Source organism: Montipora foliosa, chromosome 2 (genome assembly GCF_036669935.1).
Source record: "Montipora foliosa isolate CH-2021 chromosome 2, ASM3666993v2, whole genome shotgun sequence".
NCBI lineage: Eukaryota > Metazoa > Cnidaria > Anthozoa > Scleractinia > Acroporidae > Montipora > Montipora foliosa.
The window spans coordinates 26,786,504-26,801,459 of NC_090870.1; the positions used below are offsets into that span (position 1 = coordinate 26,786,504).

The 14,956-nt window shown below is 39.0% G+C and overlaps 2 protein-coding genes across 2 annotated transcripts; both read right to left on the reverse strand.

Annotated features, from left to right (window-relative positions):
- Window positions 1-2,749: 2,749 nt before the first annotated feature.
- On the reverse strand, window positions 2,750-4,538 carry LOC137990630 (melanocortin receptor 4-like). The gene has a single exon (XM_068835748.1). It carries the CDS (start codon window positions 4,430-4,432, stop codon window positions 3,434-3,436), a length of 999 nt encoding a protein of 332 aa, XP_068691849.1. The 5' UTR covers window positions 4,433-4,538; the 3' UTR covers window positions 2,750-3,433.
- A 6,081-nt stretch (window positions 4,539-10,619) lies between these two features.
- LOC137990632 (melanocortin receptor 4-like) lies at window positions 10,620-13,304 on the reverse strand. Its single transcript, XM_068835749.1, has one exon. The coding sequence runs from the start codon at window positions 13,258-13,260 to the stop codon at window positions 12,259-12,261; it is 1,002 nt and encodes a 333-aa protein (XP_068691850.1). The 5' UTR covers window positions 13,261-13,304; the 3' UTR covers window positions 10,620-12,258.
- Between the last annotated feature and the right edge of the window lie 1,652 nt (window positions 13,305-14,956).

Genomic DNA, 14,956 nt, shown 5'->3' on the forward strand with positions numbered 1-14,956 from the left:
CATTTGAAAACTGCAATAATGATAATAATAATTAGAGTAATAATAATCAATACTTGTATACTTGTGCCCAACATTGGGGCCATTCTCCAGCTAGTTTATAGTGTACATCTTTGATATTGGACATCTGTTATGGTCAAATGACACCTGTCAAAACAAGGTATCCCCTGGCCTGTATTACGTGCCATATCGCGGGCTCAAATTAGAGTTCACCGAGGTCAGGGTTTTTTTTAAGTTGACCGCTGACCAGGTTCTGGTTTTCGATTGGATCGCAGGTTTAGCCAGGTTAATGCAAGAATAAATAACCCGGGACCTCCCCTTTTATTTACGAATTCTTCTCGAGTTCTACCAACATCCTGCGTGGTTTATCAGCGTATGAACCATAGAAACTTGTGGTCTATTGCTTAAATATTACCGAAAACGGATGGGCCGCATTCCATCGCGGATCGAGACTTCTCGGTTAGGGACTTCTGACGATAGTGATTGTTACGTTTTGTAATTGGTTTAAGAACTGTGCTAGTCAGTAGGTAAATCAAAACAATCACTAACTAAACGCGCGAAATTTCCCGCCTTCTGAGAAAGTTACCTGTAACCACTGTGATTTCTTATTGGTCTATCGCACGGTTTGCAGGAGCGGTTGCAAATATTTGGCCACATCAATTACTGTTAGTTTTTGTTTTACAAGTCCTCGAATGGAAATGTGTACAGAAAAACTGTTCAATTACGAGTTTCTGAAGTCCATAGACAAGCTACATAATCTGAAAAAAGGGGGGGAAAGTATATGCCGCCATGATTATGTAAGAAAAACTATTGCTTTTTGTTTCACGATACTGGTTGAAAATTTGAATGGAAACGTGTACAATCGCCAAAAACGATGCAATTGAATATTTTTAAGTCAAAGACAAGCTACATATCTGCAAAAAGAGAAACTGAAGTTAGTACCGCCATGAATATGTTAGGAAGCCAAAAGGTTTGAAAACAAGAAGCAAACTTTGGAAATTTTTCAGTATCAGGGCTTTTGTTAAAGTCGTAAGCGTTTTACCCTATAAATAGGATTGGGAAAGAATGAGGCATCCCTCGGCCATTTAGCTCTCTTTCTTGCCCTAGCTCACGACTCGATTAACTCTGAAGTGACTTCTTTGCGGACGACTATACACTGCGGCGAGAGGTCTCGGTAATTCAGTTGGCGATTGCCAGTTTTTCTCGCGCGCGAAGAGGGGATGCGCGGCGCGGGGCGGCGCGTCTCATGCGCGTGTATCACAACTTTAGAGACCACCCGCAGTGTGAAGTGAAATGAAGTATTAGTCTCTTCCCTCGGGGCTTTTCACGACTAATTTAAAATGCTTTTTGTTGGGGACTTTAGCCAGACTGCATGTTACAATTTATTCAGGAAGTGAAAGACGCCACCGACTAGTTTTGGTCAGACCACAACACCGGGGACAACGTCCCCTACTCATTTCGATAAGTGAGTGGGTTCTTTAACGTCCCATACTATTTGGTTTTCAACAAGGGCTATGAGACGGGATCTCCGGGTTTACAGTCCTTATCCGAGAAGACTTGAAAGTTTAACCATTTGCGGGTGTAATTACAAAGGCAGCACTTTCTTCTCAGTTCTCTCGATAAGCTGCTTAAGGTATCCTCGCTCTTCAAGGGGGGCTTTAAATGATTTGGCTTGGAATGTCTTGTAAGGATATTTTGGCAGATGTGAATAAGAGTAAAAACAGTTCCTGACCGTTATTTTCTGTACCATCAATAAGAATTTACAAATCCCAAAGACTTTCGCTAAAAAGCTCTCGTAAGCGCCATCCTCTGTTGTTTATAATTTTGGTCGCTTACGAGAGCCCATTCTCGTAAGCGACCAGCTTTAGTTGCGACCACTTTTTCGAATTCCCTGGGTAGTCGCTTACGAGAGCTTCGACTGTAGTTGCTAATTACAATATTAGTGTAACTGCAAAAGTTAGATACATACATTTCATTAATTAACAACTTCGAGCGTTCAGATGAAATAAAGTAAAATTAGTTCCCCCCATTTCGATTTTGACTTGAGCTGATTTCAGTCACTGTACTCGTTATGTTATGAAGCAAGCGTATTTATTTACTCCGTAAATTACTGATTGCCAAGTTAAGAATGTCCTATCGTCCCTAATTGGCTTGCATATCCGTCGTCTAACATCTCTAGTGTGGATACAGTTGAGTTAAATGTTTGCGTACAACAGACCTGGGGGTCTACAGCTCGTCATCAGACTTGCCATAATGCAGTTAAAATCGACATCATTCGCGATACCATTTGGGGTTATCGAGGCAAATTGTTGCAAGGAGTTTACTGCGCCTTTCAATAACATGCGGACTCTTAAATTCAAAGGTCAAGCGACGAATGCATTTTTCGCTACCGTCAATCAAATGTTCGGCGGCTCCTTCGAGCTTCCGACTACTGTCGAGTGCGCAGTAATGAAGTCACATCGTTGAGCCCACTTCAGTCAACAAAGTCGGAAGCTGGGAGGAGCCGCCGAACATTTGATTGACGGTAGCGAAAAACGCATTTGTCGGTTGACGTTTGAATTTAAGAGTCCGCATGTTATTGAAAGGCGTAGTAAGAGAAGACGACGGTCACGGCGAGGACAGCGCAAGAAAGCAAGAATATTATTGGACAAGAGCGGAGAAATAATTGTGCTTCTCGTCCGGCAGGCATTTTTGTACATTTCTTTACTTACACTGCAAAACAACATCGTGAAATCACCAAATTTAATGAGCTTACAACAGTCAATCGTTTACACTTTATCCTTATTTCAAAACCGCTTGTATCAAGACTATCATAAAGTATATAAGATGGAAGAATCGCTAGCATTTTTTTAAGAGAAATTTCGTTGCCGAAGCGTCGTCGTTTCTTCAACTCCCTACTCAAAGATTGTTACGAACTACGATAAGTACGTGTTGATTTCTTAAATGTTCATGCTTACAACACACGATTCTCAGACCCTCAACAGCTTTTACAATTAACTTTGAATGGATCTCTCACCTGAACCATCTACGAGTTTTAATTTTGCTCAGTATTATACCGATATTGGTAAAGTTATACCAAAGACCTATTTTTTAAACCTATTTCTCTGGATCTCTTGCCTCAAGAGAATATCGCGTTTCTGAGTGATCAATGACGAATGCATAAATAGTGCAAAAGAGGTTATGGAGTGCAATGCGAAAGTTGCTATGGAAACACATCAATTGGGTAACTTTGTTAAGTATATAATAAATAAAAATCATTTCCCCTACTTATGATGAGTATAGCTGAAACTAGTTGTTTTCCCACAATTTTGCTTCTACAATGATAGAGAGAGAGATAGAGCCAGTGGTATTTAATCAGGGGCCTATTTAAAGAAAGTTACATTTTCTTCCAAATATTTTTGAAACATAAGTGCCCTTGGCATTCGGAGTTTTAAGATTATTTGACGCGAACGCTACCCTGACATTTTTTCCTATTTTCCGCAGAGACCGCATGAATATTGTCTTCGGACACCTTTATATGCAAGAGTTTTGCGAACTCTCTTCGATATTTGTGACATCTCACACAGTAAACGTACGGATTCAGGGCTGAGTTACACACTAATATCACCTGCACCCAAGCGAAACATTTTCTGAACAAAATCGGCTTTTTAGAGGGATTCACAAAGATGGGAAGAAGTATGAGTGGCAACCAACACAAGGCATAAATTCCGACTATGGTGAAAATAGTTTTTGCTGCTTTCTTCTCCGAAATTTGTCGTGCGGTGACGGCCTGTCTTTGTGACTGAGAGAATGAGCTTGGTATTTGAACTTTATTTTCTTGACGCCTGGCGATAAAGTAAAGATAAGCGTACATACTCATCGTGCACAGCATCAAAGTTAAGTTGTGGCTACTAACAATGACGTGGGGAACTATATTCGGCGGGGCGTAGAGTGCTCCGTAGGTGACAGCGATCAGCCAAACGAAAGAGATAGCAGACAAAGCTGGTTTGATTGTCATTATGGATGGGTATTTCATTGGAAGGCGTATAGCGATTACACGATCAACCGTAACTGCGAACATGTTGTTAACCGAAGCAACCAAAGAACAATGGCCGAAGAAATTTCTCACTATGGGAAGGGGGGAGTCTCGATCAGTCGCTGGACTTGCCAGATTGTTGTAGTAGAAGATGGTCAAGGGCAAGTAAACGAGGCAAACAGTAAAATCCGAAAATGCCAGACTTGATATGAAGAAATCTGGGACGCTTCGGAGGCTCTCAGATTTCAATACAGCAAGCATGACCAAAGAATTTCCAGCGCAGCCAAAGAGACTTACCAAAGTGCATAAAATGGTGAAAATTACGAGAGCTCCTGGATCGAAAATGAGGCGGTCCTCTCTCGTTTCCGAGTCGTTGAAAGTTCTACGTTCGTGTATCGTTGAGTTCACCAAAAAGGACATGATAAAACGGTATCAACTGTTTGCTGGAAACTGAGATCAGTTGCCTGTACATGAAAGATGAAAATACAATATTGAAAAAAATACTGTTGATTAAGAAAAGAAATCGAGTCAAATCCTCCAAGTACACGTGACTTAATTAAGGGTTGCTATTGGAGCTAGCAAAGTAAGAAATAGGTCAAGGTTAAAAAGAGACAACTAATAAAATAGAGTTTTAAGTTGTTTTTTTTTTTTAATTTTACAGCTGTCAAGAACATTATTAAAAAACTTGCCAAGATTTAAGATGCAAATTGAGTAATCCGTTGATCGAAATTATTTCTTTGGAAGTGTCTTCCTCGTCGATGATAACTGATCTGGTTGTTTTATCTCCACACAGGTAGAACACGTAGTCAGCCGTCAAGGTTTTAATGCCATCTTTTCCGCAAATTTATTCCTGAAAACCCAGGAAAACATATTGTGTGTATACTGAACTCGACTGTATGCTTGCACGCACTCATTTTAATGAACGAAACAAAGGACCAAACCTCCTCAGTATTATCTCATGATCTGTATTGGGAAAACAAAATGTACAAGCGAAAAAGGTCTGTTAATCGCGCGTGTCAAAAGTTAATTGATTTCTTTATTTGCAAATGTTACAATGCTCTTTTCTGGTTACCTTTCCTCCTTTCCCCTTGTTGCTTTAAAGGATCGTAAGACTTTCACTGCCCAGGGCTTCCCCACTGATGGGTAAAATCGTCTGGCGTTAGACAGAGTAAAATCTATGTGTCAATTGGCATTTATGGCGGTGAAACGGTTAACATAGTTAATCTCTTCGTTTCGCATTCGAACCGGATGAACGGCACGTCCCAATCCAGAGGAAAGCGAAACTAATACCATTCGTCAAAGGGTGAATTTAGCAGTTAATAAATGGCCAAAGAGTCTGCAATGCTTAGAATTGGAGTGGCACGTATGATTAGTTCAAGTTCTCTTCCTCGTACTAGCCAAACTAATTAAGTTACCCCGTGAATCATACTGCCACTAGAACGAAAATGTCAAATGAAAGGAAAAAAAAGATAACTACAATTGTAGGTAACACTCCAACACTCTAAGGCCCGTTTCAAACGTCGAACTTTTCATGTGCCGAATCTAATGCAAATGAGAAAAAAATCAATTTTTTTCGCTCATTTGCATTGAAGTTGAAGTTCGACGTTTAAAACGGGCCTAATTCATCCACATAAAAAAATCCATCTCATTCAACATTATCATTTAATCTCGACTTTTAGAGGAGCCTTATTTGCAACAGTTATCATTTCAGCTTTTGCAGCAACACTTTGAGAATTTCATGGGTAAATTTTGCTGAAAAAAACTTATTCTGTTTCATTTTTTAATCTGAGAACTGAATTAAATAGACACAATTGTGACCAAATGATGGCAATGGAACACGTTCTTGGCGAATTACTTCTTGAAAGGATACACAGATGCCGTTTTTCTCACTAAAATAACTGATTGAAAAACTGAGCCAACAATGGTACAATAAACGAGATTAATACAGATTTGTTTCAGTACATTTTAAAGAAGAACGAAAAATTGAAAAAGAACTTAAACTGCACCTGTTTGTATCTTACAAACACCGCTTAACTCGTGCTTTCAAATAGAAAAGAAAAATGGGGTTTAGTGCCAAAATAAAAGCAAAACTACAAGATGAGATCCATGACGTAAAAAGACAAGAAACGATTTTCCTGTTTATGGAAAACGAGGAACAATTAAGAGAGTTCATAACGAACATGTCAAATTGGAAATGGAAAATCTTGGTTGTTGGATCTTCTCTAATTAAAGAGCGTGAGAAAATCTCTGGGGAACATGTGTCAGCGTTATACAAGACAATCAGTAACCTCTGGTTAATTTCACTGATCGTAAAGTAAACCAGTTATTTCTCAGTAGAACTGAGGCATTCACTGTGCAGATGTGAACTCATTGTTATAAGCGTCTTCTGCGGGTCTGTCACGCGCGTTTTGTTGCAGACCTCTCGAGCGTGCAGATTGGTTGAAAACAAACATCGACCAACATGATTGAAATGAGTATCTAGTTTTAAATAGTCATTTATGACGGCTACGTGATTCCTGGAGGGACATCCCCTGTATTTGACCCTTTGAACTCAGGACTGGAGTGATCAGTATGTAAATTCTCCTTACAATCTCAATATACTGTCAGGTAGACAGGTCAAAGGGATAGGGGACATTATTTTGATATAACATCAGATTCTTATGACTAACCGAAAAGGAAATCTATGGTACTAGTTAGGAGATCTTGGGAGTGAACAACCTCGTTCGCAGGGTCTTTCATCTCCCCACCCCAGAAGGTGCGAGGGAAGAAAGACCTTGGTTAAGGCTGGCCACCTGTCTTAGTGACAAATTTTCCACCTTGGGAGGGGTCCCCGCTTTTTCTGGTATTGTCGACGCTTGTTTTTTATCACAGACAAAACAGAGCTTGAAGCGTTGGCCGAAGCTTTGGTAAATCGGTCGCCATATGCATGTGTTTCAGTAATCCTCAATGTTCCATTTCGGAGATAGAGCAGCTATTGCAATGTTAATCTAGGGCCAAAAAAAGTAAAGTGCTTGGAAGCAGTTTATTTTGATGGAGTCGTGGTTGCTGTTTTGCCTACTACGGAGCGCCTTCGGGGTACGGAAATTCTATTATTTTTCACCCAATGCCAGCGCTGGTCTTTCGTTAATTTTCTCCCTTCTATATGGTGAGCTCAGGAAAAACAAATTTACGACTTGGCAGCCCGTCCCTCTGTATGTTTTTTTCTGTTATCTCCCACTTTTTAGGAAACACGTGACCAGCCTGAACCAGGGTCTTTCTTTCCCCGCTTTCACTGGGGTGGGGAGATGAAAGACCCTGGGAACGAGTTTGGGGAGTGTAAGGCTAACTGACTTATTTACCAAACGATAGTAACACTATTCCTTAAAATCCTTCGGTTTCTTCGAGACATTTTATAAGTAATTAATGGGTTGTCTGTCCACGTACCTTCACGGGTTGGAAAATGTCTCTGGTACTGGCATTTATAAGCTTTCCGTGGAGCCAGTTGAAAGTTTTCGTTATTTGTTTTCTACCTGCCTGCCTGTTTATCGTTGATGATACTCATTTTTCTTCAAATGCCTTTCAATGCTTGAGACGAGACATGGTAAACTTAAGGGTTCATAATCTTCTCCGTCTTTTCGTCTAATGAAGCGAATAAACGGTACTTGTTCGACACTTGCTTGTTCAATAGACCATATTCGTATTCCCAGTATTGGACTAGAACTAGCTTGCAATCGAGGCTAATGCGGGGGAATACATTAAAAAGTATTTTCATTTGAAAAGATTTCCCCGCATTAGCCTCCATTGCAAGCTAGTTCCAGTCCAATACTGAGAATACGAATATGGTCTATTGTGTTGGCTTCTCTCTCTTCGTTTTTCTCTTTTGTCCAAAATTCTTCGAACAGTTGTACGTCTAGCTTAGTTTTTTCTCTTGTGTTTCTGTTCTCCATGCTTACGACATTATCCTCTACTGAACTTTCATAAGCGGCAAATCTTTTTCCACTCATTTTTTCAAAGAAATTCGACTTTAAGAACAGTCCGGAGGGCTAATTTGTATAATTTTGCGAACGGTTTGAAAAGCGAAACGCTGCCAGTCAGGCATGAATGTAAAATCTCCTTGACACGGCTCACACGGGGTTGCTCACACGTGAGAAAACATGATACGCGGCTCCTGATTGGACGTATCGTTTTCACCACACGTAAAAAATGCAATACGGGACATTTGATTGGCTTTCCGCTACTTATACCAGTTTGTGAATGAAAATTTATTTCGCGCCTTTTTTGTGAGTAAATCTCAGTATGTATATAAATTTGTTTATTTTACAAGTTCAATTACCTTAGGAATAAAACGCAAACAGCGGTTACAAACATTTGCTTGAAATGCATAACTTTTATAAACTTAACGTTTCGTATGTTACAACATACATCATCAGAAGTAATTATTATTCAGTTGCAGATAAGTTTAAATTCAAAAATACAACTGTACGGACTGGGAACTAACGAAATTGATTGACATAAAACGACAAGAATATGCTAATAATAGAGATAAAGTTTCTCACTGCCAACGTTTTCATTTAAGGCTGGCTTAAGATCACGGATCAAAAGAGACTTTTTAATTTTGCAATGCATGTCTGATCGACCAGTTGCTAATATTCAAAATGATCCCACTTAATTCTATGGTTGGTTAAGAAAACATGATCAGCAATTGCAGATTCCTGACAATTTGTAGTTAGAGCTTTAAAATGTTCTGTTTTTCTGTCACGTAATCGGCGTTTCGTTTTCCCTATGTAGAAATCATTGCAATCCCAGCAGTTTGCTCTGTACACTACTTTTGACCTGAAGGAAGGAGCTAGTTTATCTTTGTAAGGGAAAAAAGACTTGATTCATCGGGTGTTCTGAAAAACTATTGTGACGTTGAAAATACTATAGAATTTGTTTATACAAGACCTCAGCTGTTTTATGAGGTGTTTGCTGTGATGAACTAGGAAAGGTAGAACGATAAGAACTTCTTTTTTCTTTTAATCACTTATGATGTATGTTGTAACATTACGAAACGTTAAGTTTATCAAAGTTATGCATTTCAAGCAAATGTTTGTAACCGCTGTTTGCGTTTTATTCCTATTGAAACTAAAATGGCCCAAGTCAAAGAATTTTTATGAGACCTTCAATTACCTTTGAATGGATCTCTCACGTGAATCATATACGAGTCTTAATTTCCTATCATACCCAAATTGTTTAAGTTATACCAAAGACTTATTTCTAATGATATCTCGACTTATTATTCACTTCTGTCAAAACAGAATATCGCTTTTCTGATTGGTCAATGACGAACGCATAAATAGGTTATAGATTGCAATAAGGAAGTTGCCATGGAAACACAGCAATGGGGTAATCTTGTTGAGTATATAATAAACTAGACCCTCCGTGAGGGTACACTGGGTTGCCTGTGGTACGTGAACCGTTCCAGACAATTTTTTCAAGTTGGGGGGTCATTAAGACCATGTAAGGGGTCACCCAGAAGTCATACCAGCAGAGGCCCTTTGGCTCACAGGTTCTCACACATTCTCACACGTTCGTAAGACGAAACAGATCTATCCTTGCGTAATATGTAGCTCTAACAGTGCACGATATTGTTTTGGTATTGTCTATCATTGTAGTTAAGTGCCATGGTAGAAGCCTTAGGTAAATAGCCTGAGAAGACATGTGGTTACTAGCAAAGTACTGAACCCAGAAAGATTGAAGAAAATAAATGGGAAGTGAGAAACATTGGCTTCTGGGCTGACATGTTGATAAACTTCTTTTCACCACAAGTTTACGTGTGCCCTCTGAGCATCTGACATATACCCCTTCGTAAAACAGAAGCATTGGACCGAAAATACTATTAACGTTAACAAATGCAAATTCAGCAAGGTACAGATTTTGTTAGCTTGCTTTATGCAAAAACAAATATTGATGCAAAAGTAAATAAATATTGATACACAGTTTTTAGAAAGAGCAGAAGGAAGTTTCCAGGACGGTCGCTCGAGAATAACATATTTACAACATGAAAACAACATTAATTTTGAACCGTGAATATAGAATATAAACAGTTACGATCAGCGACTAACATTTTGGGAGATTTTTGCTACGTTCAATTTTGTTATTGTACGTTTTGGCTGCACAAATAAATCGCAAATCGAAAGTAACATCGCCGGAATTCAGCAGGCGCCGTGATTAAGTTACCGCGGCATGTTTACTTGCCAAACAGTGAAGCATCTGTGTCAAGTGATGGCAAGATACCGGGTTTTAGTAAGTTTCTTTTTCTGTCAAGTGTTATAAAGTTTGACAATAAATGAGCGAATTCAAAACAAAGATCACCATCGCCCACCATTGTTTCTGCAAAGTCAAAAATTTACTCTCCAAGACGAGGTTATTTATCACTAGGTAATTCCATCATTTTGGAAATAGCAGCTACTTTATTATTCACCGGCGTCACAATTTTTTGCTGATTTTGGGGCTCATTTTGTCGAAACTCAAGCACGCTTCCAACAGACCTGTTTATTTTCATGAAACCTTTCCTGCTTACACAGCAATACTAAAAATATCCTCTCGTATCACATTTCAACCTTAAGCTCGAAAATTCAATACACAACATGATATTATAATTCACAAAGGCAGAAAATATCACAGAATCCTTTTCCAGCGAAACATTTTATTGAAACAAACAACATAAGATGCACTAATACGCCATTCGCGTTGCAATGACTTTCCATTGCCGGTTAACGAGAATAACAAACTCACGAGGCACTACGGATATCACATTTCCAGCATTTTCATTAGCTCGCCGGACACGGGTTATCAGCTCATATACATGCACTGCCAAATATGGTCAATGAACACAGCAGCAAATACACAGTTTTGCGGCTCCGAGAAAAAATGGCCAAATAAATTCAACATAAAAGAGTTGTGATGTTGGGGTTTTTAATAAAACAATTATTCTACTAGGGCCTGCTGGATATGAAATGATCATAACCAACTCGGCGCTACGCGCCTCGTTGGTTATATATATCATTTCATATCCAGCGCGCCCTCGTAGAATAATTGTTAAATATTTAATTAAGTTAGCACAACAGAAAAACGCTAACCTCATTTTGACACGAAAATGCTTTACTATTGCCATAAAAACTATCCAGCACACATCATAAAACACGATGAATTCATAAAGGCCACCTTTTCCAGCGAACAATTTTTTGAAGCAAACAACATATTTGCTATTAGAGGCAAAAACCCCTTCCTATTTCATTACGTGCGTGAAGAGAAAAAACTCAATCGTGTCAAATATGCGCAATATTACAACAAACTAAAATTTCAGGATCAAACCGTTTCCATGAAGAACCCTTTCCTTGAATAATGAAGCACAAAATAGACGACAAGCTTTCTTTCAAATAATTCTTGGCTGTCACATTTCCAATTTTTTTTTTTTACCTGAAGACTGTGCAGAGTTGATCACAGATCCACTTAAGGTGTTCGATTCGTTCTCTGTCTTTGTTGAACCCATAAGTTACCAGAGAATTTTCCATTTGGTTTCAGTGTTCTACATAACAGCACACTTGGTAAATATTATTTTAGAAATGCAGCTCACTTTGATTTCTGCTCGACGGGCGACAGATTGTTGTCGAAGTCCATTACTCGTCGCTTTTGAGATTCCAGGTGTTGGTTTTCACCGCCTGCCTAGTTTATCCAACTGACTTTCCATTATTGAGCTCCATAAGGGTATATTTTGTTTAAGGATCCACTAAAACGCCATTCGCGTTACATGACTTTCGACACCCTTGCAGGCTACAATAGGTTAATGATTCTACTGTGTCCACCAGAGAAATCTACGCAGTTCCACTACCCTCTCGATCCTAAGAAATACGCTCAGAAGGCTCCATGCACAAAGACACCACTTACCAGGGGAGTGACAGGCAAGACTTTTACCAACACGGAAAAAAAAACTAAAAAAAAAAAAAACGGAAATCTACCCATTTTCCGACTGGGATTGTCAAACGGCAACCCAGTAACAAAAAATCTTTTGAACTTGCTCGAACATTTCGTGATTTATGGTCCCTCGTGATGTTATGAAATTTAATAATACGATTTCCTCTACTTATGATGAATAGGTGAAGATTCTTTTTTTTGTCTTTTTTGACGTATTGATAAAGGGTCATAGTTGAAGAAAGTTTAAAAATTTTCTTCAAAAATATTTTTGAAATTAAACATAAGTGCGCTTGGTGTTCGGAGTTTTAAGATTATTCCAGGTGAACACTACCCTGGCTCGTTTTGCTGTTAACCGCAGAGGCCGAATGAATATTGAATTCGGACACCTTTATATGCAAGAGTTTTGCGAACTCTCTTCGGTATTTGTGACACCTCAAACAGTAAACGTACGGATTCAGAGCTGAGTTACACACTAATATCACCTGTACCCAAGCGAAACATTTTCTGAACAAAATCGGCTTTTTAGAGGGATTCACAAAGATGGGAAGAAGTATGAGTGGCAACCAACACAAGGCATAAATTCCGACTATGGTGAAAATAGTTTTTGCTGCTTTCTTCTCCGAAATCTGTCGTGCGGTGACGGCCTTTCTTTGTGACTGAGAAAATGAGCTCAGCGTTTGAATTTTATTTTCTTGACGCCTGGCGATAAAGTAAAGATAAGCGTACATACTCATCGTACACAGCATCAAAGTTAAGCTGTGGCAATAAACAATGGAGCGGGAAATTGTATTCGGCGGGGCGTAGAGTGCTCCGTACGTGACAGCGATCAGCCAAACGAAAGAGATGGCAGACAAAGCTGGTTTGATTGTCATTATGGATGGGTATTTCAATGGAAGGCGTATAGCGATTACACGATCAACCGTAACTGCGAACATGTTGTTAACAGAAGCAACCAAGGAACAATGGCCCAAGAAACTCCGCACTATGGGAAGGGGAGAGTATCGATCAGTCGCTGGATTTGCCAGATTGTTGTAGTAGAAGATGGTCAAGGGCAAGTAAACGAGGCAAACAGTAAAATCCGAAAATGCCAGACTTGATATGAAGAAATCCGGAACGCTTCGGAGGCTCTCAGATTTCAGTACAGCAAGCATGACCAAAGAATTTCCAGCACAGCCAAAGAGACTTACCAAAGTGCATAAAATGGTGAAAATTACGAGAGCTCCTGGCTCGATGAGGCGGTCCTCTCTGATTTCCGAGTCCGAGTAGTTGAAAGGTTTACGTTCGAGTATCGTTGAGTTCACCGAAGAGGACATGATAAAGGGGTACGAACTGTTTGCTTGGATGATCAATCAGTATAACTTGCCTGTACGTGAAAGATGAAAATGTAATATTAAAAAAATAGTTGATTAAGAAAAGAAATCGAATCAAATCCTCCAAGTACACGTGACTTAAAAAATGAGGGTTGCTACAGGAGCTAACAAAATAGGTTAAGGCTACGGGGAGAGACAACGAACAGCAAACAGAGAAAAAGAGAGAAAACAGAGCAAGAAGTTGCATAACCACTAATAAAAGAAAAATTTTAAGTTGTTTTACTTTAATGCTACCACTGCAACGAACGTTATTAAAAACTTGCCAATATTTGAAGATGTAACTTGAGTAATCCGTTGTTCGGAATTATTTCTTTTGAAGCTTTTCCTCGTCGCTGATGAATGATCTGGTTCAGTGTTTTGTCTACACACAAGTAGTGTCGTTAAGGCATGATAATTCCGTGAAATGCCATCGTTTCCGCAAATTCACGAAAACAAACGTATTTTGTGCATACTGAACTCGTCTTCGCTTAACACTTTACTACATACATGTTTCCGGAAAGAGCCTTTTTGGTGTAAATTCAGCTGCAACCAATCATCAACTTCCTGAGCAAACTGAGTAAATGAATTCTCCAATCTAGTTATGAGCTATCCCGCCCAATTACTCGCATGTGTCGAAAGTCAATTGATTTCTTTATTTGCGAATGTAACAATGCTGTTTCCTGGTTACCCTTCCTCCTTTCTCATTGTTGCTTTCCAGGATCGTAAGATTTACATAGCTAATCTCTTCGCAGTCTTCGCTTTGCCTTCGAACCGGATAAGGAAACGGCATGTTCCGATTCAAAGGAAAGCGATATTAAATACCGTTCTTGAAAGGGTGAATTTAGCAGTTAATAAAATGGTCAATGCAATGGTTATAATTGGAGCGACATGTAGTGAACTCTCCGTTTGCTTTCTTCAGACAATCATACTGCCAGTTTGTAGGTTCTAGATGAATTTATCAATAAACTGATAACGCTCTAATTCATCCACATTCTTAAAAAATCCATCTCATTCAACACTATCATTTATACTCGACTTTTAGAGAAGCCTTATTTGCAACAGCTATTTTAGCTTTTGCAGGAAGACTTTGTGAATTTTATGGTGAAATGTTTTTGAAAATAACTAATTCTAGTTTTTTTCGGAAAACTGAAAGTAAATAGACACTGCATGCCGGACTAAAATCTCGTCTATTTGTGACCAAATGATGTCAATGGAACACGTTCTTGGCGAATTAAAGAATACACAGATGCCGCTTTTCCCAGCACCTGATTAAAAAACTAATGCCAACAAAAGAGTTCAACTAGCGATAGTAATAAAGATTTGTTTCAGCACATTTTAATAAGGAAGAACAAAAATTTGAAAAAAAAAAACTTAAATTGCACCTGTTTGTATCTAACGAACGCCCCTAAACTCATGCTTTCGAACAGAAAAGAAAATTGAACTGACGTATTTTAACAAAAATGTAGCTACCAAAATAAAAACAAAACTACAAGGTGAGATCCACGACGTAAAAAGACAAGATACAATTTTCCTGTTTATGAAAAACGAGGAACAATTAAGAGAGTTCATAACGAACTCATGTCAAATTGGAATTAGAAAATCTTGGTTGTTGGATCTTCTCTAATTAAAAAGCCGGCCTGAGAACATTTTTGGGGAACAT

What these genes read in the sequence shown, in the direction of transcription:
- LOC137990630 (XM_068835748.1), bottom strand. Translation starts at nt 4,432, where the DNA reads ATGTCCTTTTTGGTGAACTCAACGATACACGAACGTAGAACTTTCAAC.
- LOC137990632 (XM_068835749.1), bottom strand. Translation starts at nt 13,260, where the DNA reads ATGTCCTCTTCGGTGAACTCAACGATACTCGAACGTAAACCTTTCAAC.